Source organism: Lacerta agilis, chromosome 1 (assembly GCF_009819535.1).
Source record: "Lacerta agilis isolate rLacAgi1 chromosome 1, rLacAgi1.pri, whole genome shotgun sequence".
Taxonomy (NCBI): domain Eukaryota; kingdom Metazoa; phylum Chordata; class Lepidosauria; order Squamata; family Lacertidae; genus Lacerta; species Lacerta agilis.
The window spans coordinates 13,384,472-13,399,649 of NC_046312.1; the positions used below are offsets into that span (position 1 = coordinate 13,384,472).

The 15,178-nt window shown below is 42.1% G+C and overlaps 1 protein-coding gene across 1 annotated transcript; it reads left to right on the plus strand.

Moving 5' to 3' along the window:
- Positions 1-187: 187 nt before the first annotated feature.
- XRCC3 (X-ray repair cross complementing 3) lies at positions 188-14,863 on the plus strand. Its single transcript, XM_033139010.1, has 8 exons — positions 188-264; positions 1,320-1,425; positions 2,313-2,450; positions 2,831-3,043; positions 4,053-4,207; positions 11,735-11,947; positions 13,183-13,232; positions 13,996-14,863. The coding sequence occupies exons 1-8, from the start codon at positions 205-207 to the stop codon at positions 14,237-14,239; spliced, it is 1,179 nt and encodes a 392-aa protein (XP_032994901.1). The 5' UTR covers positions 188-204; the 3' UTR covers positions 14,240-14,863.
- Positions 14,864-15,178: the final 315 nt, after the last annotated feature.

Genomic DNA, 15,178 nt, shown 5'->3' on the forward strand with positions numbered 1-15,178 from the left:
CGTCGGCTCTTGAAGGCCCGTCGCGCGCGGAATGGGAGGGGAGAGCGCGCCAGCGCGTGCGCAGTTTGCGGTAGAACGTTTACAGGAAACCGTACACTCTCCGCCGTTTTTGATTGGCTGCGTGCTCTCCGAAGCGTTCCCGCGATTGGTTCGCGTGTAGCGCGCGGGCTCCGATAGCCCGCTAAGGGGAGGTTTGATGTTGCAATGCATTGTAACTCTTCTGCTCTCCGGCGTTGCGTGATTGCGCCTGCAGTTGCAGTTGCGGTAGGTCGTTTCCGCGCGTTGTAACGTGGGTTGTTCCTCAGGGACAAGGGGGGGACGACGACGACGACACACAACAATTTGAATTAGTTGCGGAGGACCTTGGCTTCTGCTTGGGGGCCTTTGGAGTTTTGCTCTCTTGCATGTCTGATCGGCTGCAGTCGCTGCACATGCTGAATAATCTCAGGAGGAGAAAACCCTCCTTGGCTTCATTAGAACACGCAGAGGCTAGAGAGTGCTTAGGACCACAAATTTACTTGGAGGTGAGTCGGGTGGCTAATTTGAAACACTGAGAGCATGACACAATAAGTATGCAACCCAGTCCAAAGTTTATTCCTAGATATGTTTCTGTACTGGGCCAGACCCTGGCTTTCTTGACCTTATGTGCATTCAGAGCATGCCCTGTGTACATGTGCATAGAATCCAGCCTTGAAAGGAAAGAGGAAGTGATGGTCAGATCTGGGAGTGATGCTGACGAAGGAGGTTGTTGTTGTTCAGTCGTTCAGTCGTGTCCGACTCTTCGTGACCCCATGGACCAGAGCACGCCAGGCACGCCTATCCTTCACTGCCTCCCACAGTTTGGCCAAACTCATGTTAGTAGCTTCGAGAACACTGTCCAACCATCTCATCCTCTGCCGTCCCCTTCTCCTTGTGCCCTCCATCTTTCCCAACATCAGGGTCTTTTCCAGGGAGTCTTGTCTTCTCATGAGGTGGCCAAAGTACTGGAGCCTCAACTTCAGGATCTGTCCTTCTAGTGAGCATTCAGGGCTGATTTCTTTAAGAATGGATAGGTTTGATCTTCTTGCAGTCCACGGGACTCTCAAGAGTTTCCTCCAGCACCATAATTCAAAAGCATCAATTCTTCGGCGATCAGCCTTCTTGATGGTCCAGCTCTCACTTCCGTACTGGGAAAACCATAGCTTTAACTATACGGACCTTTGTCGGCAAGGTGATGTCTTTGCTTTTTAAGATGCTGGAGGTTACCATCACTCATTTGAGAAGTAACTTTCTTAAGTTTTCTCTTAGTCATATTATTTTCTTCTCCATGCTTGCCATAGCTGCTTGCCATATCCTGTGTTGCAGGATATTGGCTCAGCATTTGTGAAGAAATGGACTGGGAACAGCTTGACATGAACCCCAGAGTTATTGCAGCAATTAAGAAAGGTAATCTGGCTATTTACTCCTATTCTCATATTTGCACACCACACAATCACTATACAGTACAGGCATAAAGAAGAGAGTTGTGTTTGGTTTTTTTTTTAAGTCTCTTGCTACATTTGACATAGGGGAAATGTCCTCAGACTAGATAGGTTGCCGTTGCTGCCACCAAGTACAGTAATTGCACATTCAGCCCAGACCTGTTGGAAATGTTCCACTCATTTTCCAATAGGATTTGCATCTAGGTAGATGTGTGTAGAATTACAACTTTGCAGCCCAAACCTTATTGATCTCAATGAGATCAGACACATATAGATCTGTATTTGGTTGTCTATAAATCAAACTTCCCCATCCTAGTGCCTTCCAGATGTTGGTGGACTACAACTCCCAATCACCCCTCAGCATTAGCTGAGTTTGCTGGGGCTGATGGGAGTTGTAGTAAAGCTGCTGTAAAGGAACTCAGGTTTTCTGAGGTTCAGCCCCATTGAATACTCTGAGACTTACTTCTGGGTAAGCAGACACAGGATGGAGTTGTAACACTAGCTAATGTTTAGAGAAGGGTACCAAGAGGTGATAAATACAGAAATTTCACCTCAGAAAAGTAATTGTCAGTGTAGTCCTATAAGTTTCTATTCAGAAGTAAGGCTGTGGAGTTCAACAAGTTTTTACTCCCAGGTTAGTATGTGTAGGACCGTAGCCTAAGGGCCTAAAATACAACACATGTCAGGAATGCTTTGATGGTGTTTCCTGCTTGGCAGGGGGTTGGACTGGATGGCCCTTGTGGTCTTTTCCAACTCTATGATTCTATGAAGACCTGTACTCCACTACTACTACATTTCATATTTTTAAAAAAAATCTAAGCAGGTTATGTTCAATCACTTTTCTCATTTCAGCAAAAATCAAATCTATCCAAGAGATTATGAACCTTTCAGGAGCAGATTTGCAAAGGCTGACAAATCTGTCCCGTACGGATGTACAGTATCTGCTAAGGGCCATTTCTGGTGCATTAAGAAAAAACTCTGTACTTACAGGTAAATAGTTCTACTTTTTCATGATGTTTCTTTAAATGCACATTTAAAGAAACATTATGAGTTTGCAGCATGGATATGAATGTATGGCTTTATCCAGTTATGCCCTTCCCCAATTGGGAGTTCTGAAAATGGAAGATTCTCTGATCTAGTAGATGTTAAGGGATCAACTTAAATTGTGATAATTTTCAGCCCTGTTCAGGGAAGTTTTTAGTGTTTGATGTCATATTCTGTTTTAATTTGTTGGAAGCTGCCCAGGGTGGCTGGGGAAACCCAACCAGATGGGCAGGGTATAAATAAAAAAAATTATTTTTATGTTTGATATGGCTACATAGGGATTGGGGATGGAAATTCCAGCTTTTTTCTTTTCTGAATCCTTTTAGCTCTTCAGCTATTCCAGGACAGAAACCACAACACTTCCCAACACCAGAAGCTAAGCCTGGGCTGCCCGATTCTGGACAGCTTGCTACAAGGCGGCATTCCCCTTGCAGGAATCACTGAAATTGCTGGTGAAAGTTCTGCTGGGAAGACCCAGATTGGTTTGCAGCTGAGCCTTTCTGTGCAGTATCCGTACAAATATGGTGGACTGGAATCTGGTAAGAAGCATACATTTCTGTACATGTGCTTGGCATGTCTAGTATCTGTAGGAGAGGTACAGCATGCTTGAAAAACTTGTGCCCAAATAAATCAGTTCTTCAACTGGCACATGTCAAGTTCTCCGATTTGCGATAATTGTGCACTACTTTTATTCTGCATAGTGTTTATTCTGGCTTTGCGTATCCTTTGGAAGAGCAAGATACTCTGCATTGGGCTTCAGCTACATGCTTTGTTATGGAGAGGGGCTTGAGGCTCCACTGAGCATTGCCAGCCCACTTTGCAATATAACTTTTCCATTCTTGTTCAGATATACCGTATTTTTCCATGGGTTTTTTTTTTAACCAAAAAAATTTGGGCCTTGTCTTATACACAGGTAGTGCTGAGGTGTGTTTTCTTAATTTGGAGTCCCCCAAAATAGGGGGTATCTTATACATAAAAAGGTAAAGGACCCCTGACAGTTAAGTCCATTCGCAAACGACTCTGGGGTTGCGGCGCTCATCTCGCTTTACTGGCTGAGGGAGCCGGCTTTCGTCTGCAGTCAGTTTTTCCTGGTCATGTGGCCAGCATGACTAAGCCGCTTCTGGCGAAACCAGAGCAGTGCACAGAAATGCCGTTTACCTTCCCGCCGGAGTGGTACCTATTTATCTACTTGCACTTTGACGTGCTTTTAAACTGCTAGGTGGCAGGAGCTGGGACCGAGCAACGGGGATTCGAACCGCCGACCTTCTGATCTGCAAACCCTAGGCTTAGTGGTTTAGACCACAGCACCACCCGCTTCCCTTGTCTTATACATGGGGGCGTCTTATACAAGGAAAAATACAGTATTTTGTACCACTTGCTGTTCCCACAAAATGCAAGTCAACCAGCCTAACATTGAAACTTCTGACAGGTTGACATACCACTGCTTTTACAACAGAAGTGCTGATTGTGTTTCCTCTGTGTGATTTATCCAATGAAAACCATGATGGAAAGCCTGTCATTCCAGGAGTTCCCTTCTGTATTTTTCAGGTGCTGTTTACATTTGTACAGAGGACGTTTTCCCAAATAAGCGCTTGCAACAACTGATTGAGCAGCAGCCCAAAGCGAGGGGTGACATTCCGCCCGATGTGGTGCAGAAAATAAAATTTGGAAGTGGTATTTTTGTTGAGCATGCCGCAGACCTGGTGAGTGAGTAGCAGAGCAAGTTTCAGGCTGGGGGGTGGGGGGTGGGTTACATGGATCTAGGATAGTTGAACCGAAATCTCATTGAAACCAATGGGAAAAGTTAGTTATGACACCTAAAGGACCCATCTCTGCTTTGAGCAAAACACATGGAGCAGTACCATTTGAAATCCCACAGCTGGTACCCAGTACTTCAGCACATCAGTTGGCAAGGCTACAAAAATGCAAAGTCCTTGCTGGATGCAGAAATTAGTTTTTGGGGAACCTGAGCTTTCATTGTTTATTGTTTTTCTTTTAAAAACAAAAGTTTCTAGACATTAGGGCTTTGAAAATGTACTTGAAAGTGTGTAGGTATTGCTGCTGAAATCTTGGAAGCTATGAAGTGATTGACTAAAGTTTTTGCTGCCTTACATATTGCCTTGTCTCTCGTTGGCACATTCAGAATATTATTTTAAAAAATTAAAATTGCACGCAAACATCTATATATATATAAAAATATAAAAGGTGGGTGTTTGGGACCGATCGATAAGCTCCGTAACCGCTTGACCGATTCCGTTCAAATTTGGACACAACGTTCCATGGCCATATGGGAGTGCTTGTACGTGCTTACATTGTACAGATGGGCACACCTTTCACAGGTAAAAACGTGATTTTGTGCAAAAAATATAGCGCCCTCCAGTGGACGTTAAATAGTACAACACAACACACCACCCCCGTCTCCACCCCCTACTCCTCCTCTTCCGACGTCACTACCACCATCCAATGGAGAGGCAGGCCGCCCGCAAACATGGCTACTGACTGCGCTGGCGGGTACAGAGGTGTCACGTTTGTGACACCGCCTCCACCAGCTAGAGAACCAGGCCGGCTGGAAACTGCACCACCTCGACCGGCTGCAGAGCCAGGCCGGTCGCAAACGCCAATGTCGCCCTTTCCGCGTTTGCGGCGCCGCCTCCACCGGCTAAAGAGCCAGGCCGGCCCCAAACGCCGCTTTTGCCGACTCCTGGGCTCCGCCTACAAACCTAGGCCGCCAAGAAACAAACATCCCTACCACAACTTCTATTGGACAAAAAACTTCCAAGGTAAGATGGAAGATGTCACACGCATCTTCCACAACTTCCCACCATACATACGTCCCCACCTCCCCCCCCCCAAAGACAAAAACGAGCGGGAAAACAGAAAAGACCGAACCTGAACTTAAACGCAAAAACCTGTGGAAAGACATAAAACTTCTCTTTTATACTGTATCTTCCTTTCCCATTTCACTAAATCAGCCACAGCAACGTGTGGCCGGGTCAGCTAGTTATGCATAATTTATCAAAGTAGCAGAATTTCATTAGTTTTTTTTTAAATGCAGAGTCCGCACTGTCTTAAATTTTAATTTTTTTAAAGTTATGGACATTAGATTCTACCTGGGTGGATAAAAACCAATGATTTTTAAAAAATAAAATAAAAAATCAGATTTATTAAAATTTAAATCAGATTTTTTTTTATTTAAGTTGGATTTTTAAAATAAAATGCTTTTGGAGGAAAAATCTTTCTAAAGATAGTTTTCTATTTAGTCCAAAGGCTATTCATCAGGAAATAAGGATTTAAGTTTTTTATGTGTGCTAAAACTTCCCCCCAAAAAACCGTTTAACCACACCAGTTAACAAACATGGAATCGTATGCTATAATGTTATAATTTTAGTTAAATAATTTGTTTAAATTGCTATTAAGGGAATGATTATTTTTCTCCTTCCAATAAAGTACAGCAGAAAGGTTGTCCAAGTATAAACTGCCAACTTATTAAACCTCACAATAATTTCATAATTATCTATGTATTTCTAATAGTATATAGCCAAATCAGTAATTTTTGATATAACTGTAAAAACTACTCTGAAAATTTATTATTCCAAAAAAATGAAACCTTCATCTGGTTGCAGGGTGGATTTGATGTAAATCACTAGTCAGTAAGGCTCAGGGTGGATTTAAACATTTAAAAAAAAATAATCCGATTTTTTTATTTAAATCAGATTTTTTTTATTTATTTAAATCCACCCTGAGCCTTACTGACTAGTGATTTAAATCGTGATTTAAATCAGTTTGATTTAAATCAAATCCACCCTGTCTGGTTGTAAATATTAAGATTATACCAGCAAGAATGAGTCTTTCTGTATATAAAAAAAATTAAATCAAGTCTTGCTGACTAGTGATTTAAATCAAGTCTTACTGACTAGTGATTTAAATCAATTTTTCAAAGAGGGCCAGATTTGATGCATGAGGGCCAACGACATATACTGCCACGGGCGCTGGATTAAATCGACCGGCGGGCCGAATTAGGCCCCCCAAATGGACTCTGGACATTCCTGATTTAAATCAAATCCACTCTGGATTCTACAGTCTCCCCAGTCCTACTTTGCTTGAAACGTATTACTCTCTCTTCCTCTGACACCAGACCAATTTAGCCAAAGGCAGCCTGCTTAAGCTTCTTGTGATATCAGACTACCGTATTTTTCGCTCCATAGGGCGCACCGGACCATAGGGCGCACCTCGTTTTTAGAGGAGGAAACAAGAAAAAAAAATATTTTTCTGGTTTTCCTCCTCTAAAAGCCCTGTTTTTTTGAGGATCAGCTAAAAGTTTTGCAGCTTTTTTTGCAAAGGGAAAAGCCCTGGGTTTTTTTTTTTAGGATCAGCTAAATGTTTTGCAGCTTTTCTGCAAAGGGAGAAAAGCAAAGCTCCTTTTGCAAAGGGGAAAAAGCAAAGAGGAAAAGCCCCATTTTTCTGGGGTTTAACTCACATTTCTGCAGCTTCTGAAGGAAAGGGAGCCATTTCTACAGTTTCCAGACAGATAATCTAATCAGCCAGTCACGTGTTGCTGGGGAAACAAACAACCTCCCTTTGCAGCACATTCAACAATGGAGGGCGGGGCTGAAAGGGAGACGGGACTCTTATCTTCTCTCCCGACCTCTTGCTGATCAGCTGCTGAGCGGGGTCCTTTCAACACCCCTTTTTCTCTTTGTAAAATAAAAAGCACTATCTGCTTTTGGCCCCTGGGCAATTCAGCTCCAGGGGCCACCATTCGCTCCATATGCGTCTTATGGAGCGAAAAATACTGTAGATTGTCCATTCAGGGCTGGTCAATTTTGGCTGCTCATGGGCGGTGATTATGCATCTCTGCAGGCCTCTGCAGATCTGCTTGCCAGGGTCAGGGGTGCAGGAAAAGCACCTTTCATCTGCAGACAGAACCACAGAGACTTGGGGCAAAAAGGGAACTGAGCAAGGGGGAGCAATCAGCTGCATCAAAGGTGGCAGCGAGAGCAAGGGAGGCGCAGATTGAACTGTACAGTATTGTACTGCTGCATGCATAAAGCCCTGCACTACAATAAATGCCTAGATTTTCTTTCCTGCTGTAGCTGTTTTGTTGCATCACCGTGCTTGTGAAGAGACATCGGCCTTGCATAATCAATTACTTGGCAGAAAACCAGCATTCCCTCTGGCATGTTCACCACTCCCTCTTTTGTAAGCACAACAAGGGGATCAATTTGGTTTTCCAATAGGGCACGGTATTATCTTCTTGCCTAACCATGTTTGCTTTTCTTCTCTTTACAAAGTGCCACGGTGTATTCTTATCTGCCACATTTTTCGTATAAAAACCTGCCACGTGTGGATTTTTATTTTTCAAACATGTTCATGCTTAAGAGGTTTGAAAAGCAGCAAGGGTAAACATATTTGCTTAAATGCTGCCCTGGGGCTGTGTAATAGTTCGGGCTATAAAATTACTTTAATGCTTTTTGAATTAGTTTGAAAACAAAACAAAACCAAGCTTCTGTTTTAGCATTGATTGCAGTGGGATACAAATTCAGCTTCTGTTTGCTTTCAGTGGGGCTTAGCCATGACTGATCTTAGCATCTCAAGTTTCAGCTCTATAATTCTATGAAATCCTTCTTGACAGCCAGGAATGGGGAACCAGTAGTGCTTCTAGTTGAGGTCCCTGCCCTGTTGAACTTCTGGTGCCATCTATAGACTTAAAAAAATAAAATTAATTTAATAATAATAATAATAATAATAATATATTTGTACCCTGCCCATCTGGCTGGGTTTCCCCAGCCACTCTGGGTGGCTTCCATCAAATATTAAAATACATTTAAAAATCCAGCAGACATTTAAATCAAATCTGGTTTTTTATAATTTCACTGGCTTTAATTTTCACAGTATTGTGCATGGGTCTTTTTTTTGGTACACTGCTTAAGAGACAGTAGCAACTAAGCAGAATGTAAGTGGTCAGAATGAAATAAAGAAATTAATAACAGCATTGAAAATGCTATAAATCTGGTGTGGGGAGCCTCTCATCAGCCCCAGTGGCCAATGTTGATGTGCATTTTAGTGAAGGCCAAAGGTTTCCTGGCACCTACTTCAAATATATAGTGTGTGATCACAACAAAACAGGAAGCAATCCATCTGTGGAGCTCTCACGGTTTTAAATTGACTTTGGGGTGGGTCTGTTTCACTTTGCACCCAAAGGTCCTCGGCTCATTCCCTGGAATTGGACCTTTGCTTGAGATGCTGCAGAAACACTGCCAGTCTTAAGATTCAAGAGGAGACATTTCTTGGCGGGATGGACCAGTGGTATGACTTTCTTTTTTAAAAAACCAAAACCAAAAACAAATCTTTAATTGTAACATTTATAAAACAAATAAAGGAAACACATAAAGGGCAAATTAACACACAAACTAACAAACAATATAAAACACCATACAACACCGACCAATAATAACATATCTTGCCTAACCAATTTAACTTACTCTTTATCTTTTATACATCTTCAAATAATAATAGCTTTCAAAACCTGTAAGAAATAAAATTATTAAAAATGACTTCCAGTTATTCTCACTATATTTTGTTTATTAAATGAATTTTATCGCAGTTATGTTTCTTGCGTATTTTCCTTATATTTCCTTACATTTTTATGTTTACATAGTACCAGGTTCAGTCTTAATTCTGCCATGAGAGACCCTTTTATAGCATTATTTTTTAAGTACTCTTTATAAATTCTCCATTCCTTGTAGACTGCTTATTTCATTTGCCCTTTTATCCTTCCTGTCATCTTTGCTAACTGCAGGTATTCCACCATTAAAGTTTGCCAATCTTATGTACTAGGTAGTGTTTTATTTTTCCAATTTCTTGCTATCAAGATTCTGGCTGCTGATATCCCATATATGAACAATGTTTTTATTTTATTTTCCTATTTCATTCGGCACTTAATATACTTAATATTACTATACTTAATAAAAATACTTCTGATCTTTTTTTGAATGTGCATTTAAGTAATTTCTTAAGCTCTTCATATATATTATTCCAAAATACATCTGTACAACTCCACCACATATGTGCATATAAGACCTAATTTCTTTATTGCATCTCCAACATATAGGAGATCTATTCTTATACATTTTGGCGAGTTTTTCCGGCATTGGTGCCATCTGTACATCATCTTTAATATATTTTCTCTGAGATTGTAACAGGCTGTAAATTTTATATCTACTTGCCACAGTTTCCCCCATTGTTCCATTAAAATATAGCCCTGGTCTTGAGCCCATCTCACCATTACTGATTTCACTTGTTCCTCCTTCACCTCCCATTCCAATAAAAGATCGGACACCCGTGAAATATATCTTCCTTTACTTTGTATTAGTTCTTTTTCGAATTTTGATGTTTCTTTTGCCAGACCTGATTTTTTTATCCATAATTAATCATTGATGAATCTGAAAATATTGCAGCCCAATCCGTCAGATATTTTTTGATTTCTTCGTATTTTTTCAGTTGTAATTCATCTTGTTTTTCTTCTAGTAACAATTCAGTATGTGGCCCATTCCCCTTCCATGTTCATTTTTTTAACAGCTATTGCTTCCGCTGGCGAGGTCTACAGGGGTATCTTTGGTTCTAGTATTCCTTTATACTTCAACAAGATCTTATATAGTGATTTTCTTATTAGGTGGTTCAAAAAAAACCTGTGGACCTTTACCTTTTCATATATTAGATATGAGTGCCACCCGTACTGATTGTCAGTGGTCTGACTTTCAGCTCCATTTGTTCAGTTTTCCAGACGGCAACAAAAAAAATAAACTGTCTCATTCCTGGGCTATGTAAAAAGTTGCTTGATGTAACAAAGAGCAAGATTGTGTTGTATCATACGCTACAGTCCGCCCACACACCCCAAGTTGCGGGACTCCCTTCCAGATACAGTGGTGCCCCGCTAGACGAATGCCTCGCTAGACGAAAAACTCGCTAGACGAACGGCATTCGCTAGTGGAAGGCTGCCCCGCAAGACAAAAATGTCAATGGGGCTGCCTTGCAAGACGGAAAAAAAAATTCGTTGCGAAACCTCCGCGCTGCATTGCCGCTTCGCTAGATGAAAAATTCGCTCTATGAAGACACTCGTAGAACGAATTCTTTTCGTCTAGCGGGGCACCACTGTACCATTATGTTGCCTCCTATGCGGGCCACATATTGGGTGTAAGGTGTATGTATTTTAATTTTGTATTCTATTGGCATTTTTAAAAAAACGATTCTATGGGTTTTGTTCTCTTTCCTATTGTTGCTCTATTCTGCTCATGTATCTGGCTATGATGTGATGCTAACTGTACACCTTTGCAATTGTGTGCTGCTATTTTTGGTACAGATTTGCTGGCAGTTCTGTGCTCCCACTGGCAGAGTGGTCAGGATGCAAATAAGAGGAAATAAATATGGTGTTTCAGTGGGGCTCACTCCAAAGTTAACGTGCACAGGTTTGCAGCGTTACAGCTGCAAATTGCTGATCCAATAACTCGCTCTTTGAATAGTGTATTAGTGGGTTGCTATGATAGCATCTCAAGCAAATGCAGCCATCAAAATGCAAATGCTAGTAGTAATAATAATAATAATAATAATAATAATAATAATAAATAACAACAATAACAATATATTATTTATACCCTGCCCATCCAGCTGGGTTTCCCCAGAGACTCTGGGCAGCTCTTAAAAATACATTAAAACATCTATCATTAAAAACTTCCCTAAAAAGGGCTGCCTTCAGATGTCTTCTAAATGTCAGATAATTGTTTATTCCCTTGACATCTGGTGGGAGGGCATTCCACAGGGCAGGCACCACTACTGAGAAGACCCTCTGCCTGGTTCCCTGTAACTTACCTTCTCACAGTGAGGGAACCACCAGAAGGCCCTCGGAGGAGGACCTTAGTGTCTGGGTTGAATGATGGGGGTGGAGGCGCTCCTTCAGGTATACTGGGCCGAGGCCATTTAGGGCTTTCAAGGTCAGCACCAACACTTTAAATTGTGCTCGGAAACGTACTGGGAGCCAATGTAGGTCTTTCAAGACCGGTGTTTTGTGGTCTCGGTGGCCACTCCCAGTCACCAGTCTAGCTTAGGCTCAAGATGCTTCCAGCTATTAGCTGAAGTATAGCAGAACAGACCCAGCGAGGTTGCAGAAGTACCCCTTGCAACAATGCAGGCCTTGACCTCCTAAGTCTGATTTCTGAAATTCCTTATCATTGCAGGAGACTTTCCACGAGTGTATCACTAAGAGAATTAACTTGCTGGTCTCAAGGGGCATGGTTCGCCTGGTCGTGATCGATTCCATCGCTGCCTTATTCAGATGCGAGTTTGCCGCCAAGGATTCCGTCCTGAAAGCCAAATATTTGCAGATATTTGGAGCAAAACTTCACAAGCTAAGCAGCAAGTTCCGAGTCCCAGTAGTATGCATTAATCAGGTAAAGCTTCGAATTTATTTGATTTCACCATTGTGGGCATGGATTTCAATGGATCTAAATGTGCCCAATAGGATTTTGGCTTATGTGCTGACCCAGAATGCCACGTGGCAGTTCTGGGAAATGTAAGCAGAGCTGGTGCACTGAAGGGACAATGAACTAGAACATTACATCAGATAAGAACATAGTAACAGCATGCTGGACCAAGCCAATAATTTGGCCTAGCATCCTGTTCTCACAAGCAAGATAAGTGTGGAACATGATGGCATGTATGTGTGAATGCAAAAAGCCCCTGGGCTTATTTATTGCATTCTCAAAAGTCTTTCTTTTTTTGCTGGTCTTTTGGGAAATAGTGAGAGGTGGCAGTATTTTTCTTCTTCTCCATCAGCTGCTCAGCATGGAATATTTTGTGCACGTTATCCTAACTCACTTCCAGATGCGATTGCAGTTTTACGTCCACATACCTGGTTTTGAAATGGAACTGATCTTGTTTATCTGGAAGCAAGTCCTGCTGATCTTCACATTCCAACTCAAAAGCATATTAAGTAGTCCCATCTAAACATGCATCACGGTACATTGATTCCAATGGAAGTTGCCTCCAAATTTAAAAAAACAACTGCCCTTGTGTTTGAGCTTTTTATCCAGATTACTTCAACTGATATTGGGGATCAGAAACATCCCATCACAAAGGAGTCTCTCTCTCTCTCTCTCTCTCTCTCTCTCTCTCCCTCTCCACCTTCTTGTGCAGACTAACTGAAGCTGCAGTCTCTCAGTATAAATGCAAGGGCTGAGTAGCTCAGTTGGTAAAGCATGAAATTCTTATTCTTGGGGTCATGGGTTCTACTCTCACATTGGGCAAAAGATTCCTGCATTGCCGAGGGTTGGACTAGATGACCCTCATGGTCCCTTTCAACGCTACAGTTCTGTAATTTGTAGTTCTAGTCCATCACTGCTTAGGTGCAGCCCTTGTATTTAAACATTATTTACCTGGTAGCCATGGGCAACAAGTAATTGAATGCAGATAATAAAATGTTGATGTGGGCTTCTAGAGTCCTGTTGCCTTGCCTGCAGCCACCACTCTTTCCCTCCTTTGTTTGTTTGTGGTGGGGAGGGAGAGAATTGTACAGTCTGTCCCAAACCCTTTATTGCAAGGGGAGCATTTTCCTCCCTATTCCCCTCTTGGCAGTGCGCTGTGGAAATCTTTTGCTTGCTGTCTCTCTCTCTTTCCCGCATTCTAGGTAACTGACACAATGGATGAGAAAGGAGGTGCTGCTCAGTGTAGTCCTGGGTGAGTACAACACAACATGCATGCATGCAAACACACACAACACACCCAGCAAACACATTTGAAGAACATACGAAGGGTAGTTCACCTCTCCCCTAGCAGCAATGGAGTTGACACACAAGTGGCAATATTGCACCAAGAGGCTCTGATTCTCCACGGCCCCCTTTGGCACATACTGAATGCATGGGGCGGGGTGGGGGTGGTCGTCCATTGTGACATATTTTGTGCCCATGTATTGTATGGGGGTGGTACTCAGTGCTCTGGTCCACCCAAAAAAACACTCAGCAACACTTAACCTGACATTAAGCCAGGAATAGAGAAACTGTGACCCCCCAGCAGCCCTAGCTAGGGCTGGAGTGGGCAATGGTTAGGGGCAGTGGGAGCTCAAACACCACCAAAAGGGCCATAGGTTCCCCGTCACTGTTTTAAGTCGTCTGTTCCAAAAGGCCAAGGCCCTAGCATAGCCCCAAAATTCCTGCATTGCAGGGGGTTGGACTTACATGACCCTTGGGGTCCCTTCCAACTCTGCTATTCTATGAGATGCCTCTGGATCAACTCAAACTCTTAACTTGCGGTGGAGAACCTTACACCCTCCAGATGTTGTTGAACTCCCATCAGCCTCAGCCAGCATGGTCTTACTAAGGGGTGATGAAATTAGTTGCCCAGCAATCTCAGGAGGTTCCTGATCCCCGACTTAACTGGCAAGTCTGCCCGTCTTAAACTTAGCAGGATGTTTTGTTAAGACAAGGCTTTGTTGTGTTTTCAGATGCACAACCAAGAGAGTAGTTCCGGCACTTGGAATAACTTGGTCCAATCAGCTGTTGATGCGGCTGATGACAAGCCGGAGAACAGACCAATCACTGGCTGCCAATGATGCACCACACCAGGGCAGAAGTGCGCTGCGGACGTTAAGGGTGGTTTTTGCTCCTCACCTGCCCCCGTCTTTTTGCTACTATGCAGTCAACTTGGAAGGTGTAAAAGGAATAAAGGAGACACCACCAAATTTATGAAGACGACTGTGAAGCACTAAATGTTGCTTCTTGTGTGCTGCAGATTTATTCATGCTACGGTACAATGGAATTTAGCTGCTGTAGTAAAATCGGCAGCGAACCATGGTTGCCTCCAGACTGCAACCTTGGTTAAGCTGGGAAATGTAAACAAAACTAGGGAGTAATTTTTGGACAAGACCAGCCCAGTTTTAAAGCAACTGCAGAGTCAAGCAGCTAACAAATAGCCTAAGTATTATCTGAATCCTCTGGAGGGTTAACTCGTTAAAATTTGTCAAGCCAAAAACTAACAAACAGCAGTCTGGAATGAGTAAGTATCTTATATTTATTGGTCCTAGGGTAAGAATATCCTTTCTCTAGAATCTCTCTGTGTGTATGAATATTTACACTTGGTGTCATCTGTTAAGGCTGAACATAGGACCAAGACACCACTTTAATCCAGTTTATCTTTGGAGCCCCTTTGTAGGTTTCCTTGTATATTCAGAAGAAGTATAATGAGTTTATTCTACAAAGCTTTGTCTTTTATGCCCTTTTTTAAGAACAGGTTATTTAAAATTTGCTTTTAAAAGATAAACAGGAATATTAACTGCTTTTGTAACACTCTTAACATAAAAAGCCACATTTGCACAAGTTTTTTTCTTTCAATATTTTATTTTTACACTTTGAAAATGTCAAGGACGCTTTACATGTTAAACAGTTTCACAATGGACCACAGCTCTGTAACAGGTTTAAAAGAAAAAGATCAGGAATCATTTCATGGAAATAAGCTATAGATAACAAGCAGTATCTTTTGTTCTACGTTCTAAGGCTGCTTCCTATGGAGACGTGTATTTAGAGAACTAAACCGCCAAGTTGAAAGCACAGTAATTCTAGTTAAACATCCAGAATGTTTTAGCATTAAGAGTTAATGGCTTAACTACTGACCCCTCATCTTATACCGTG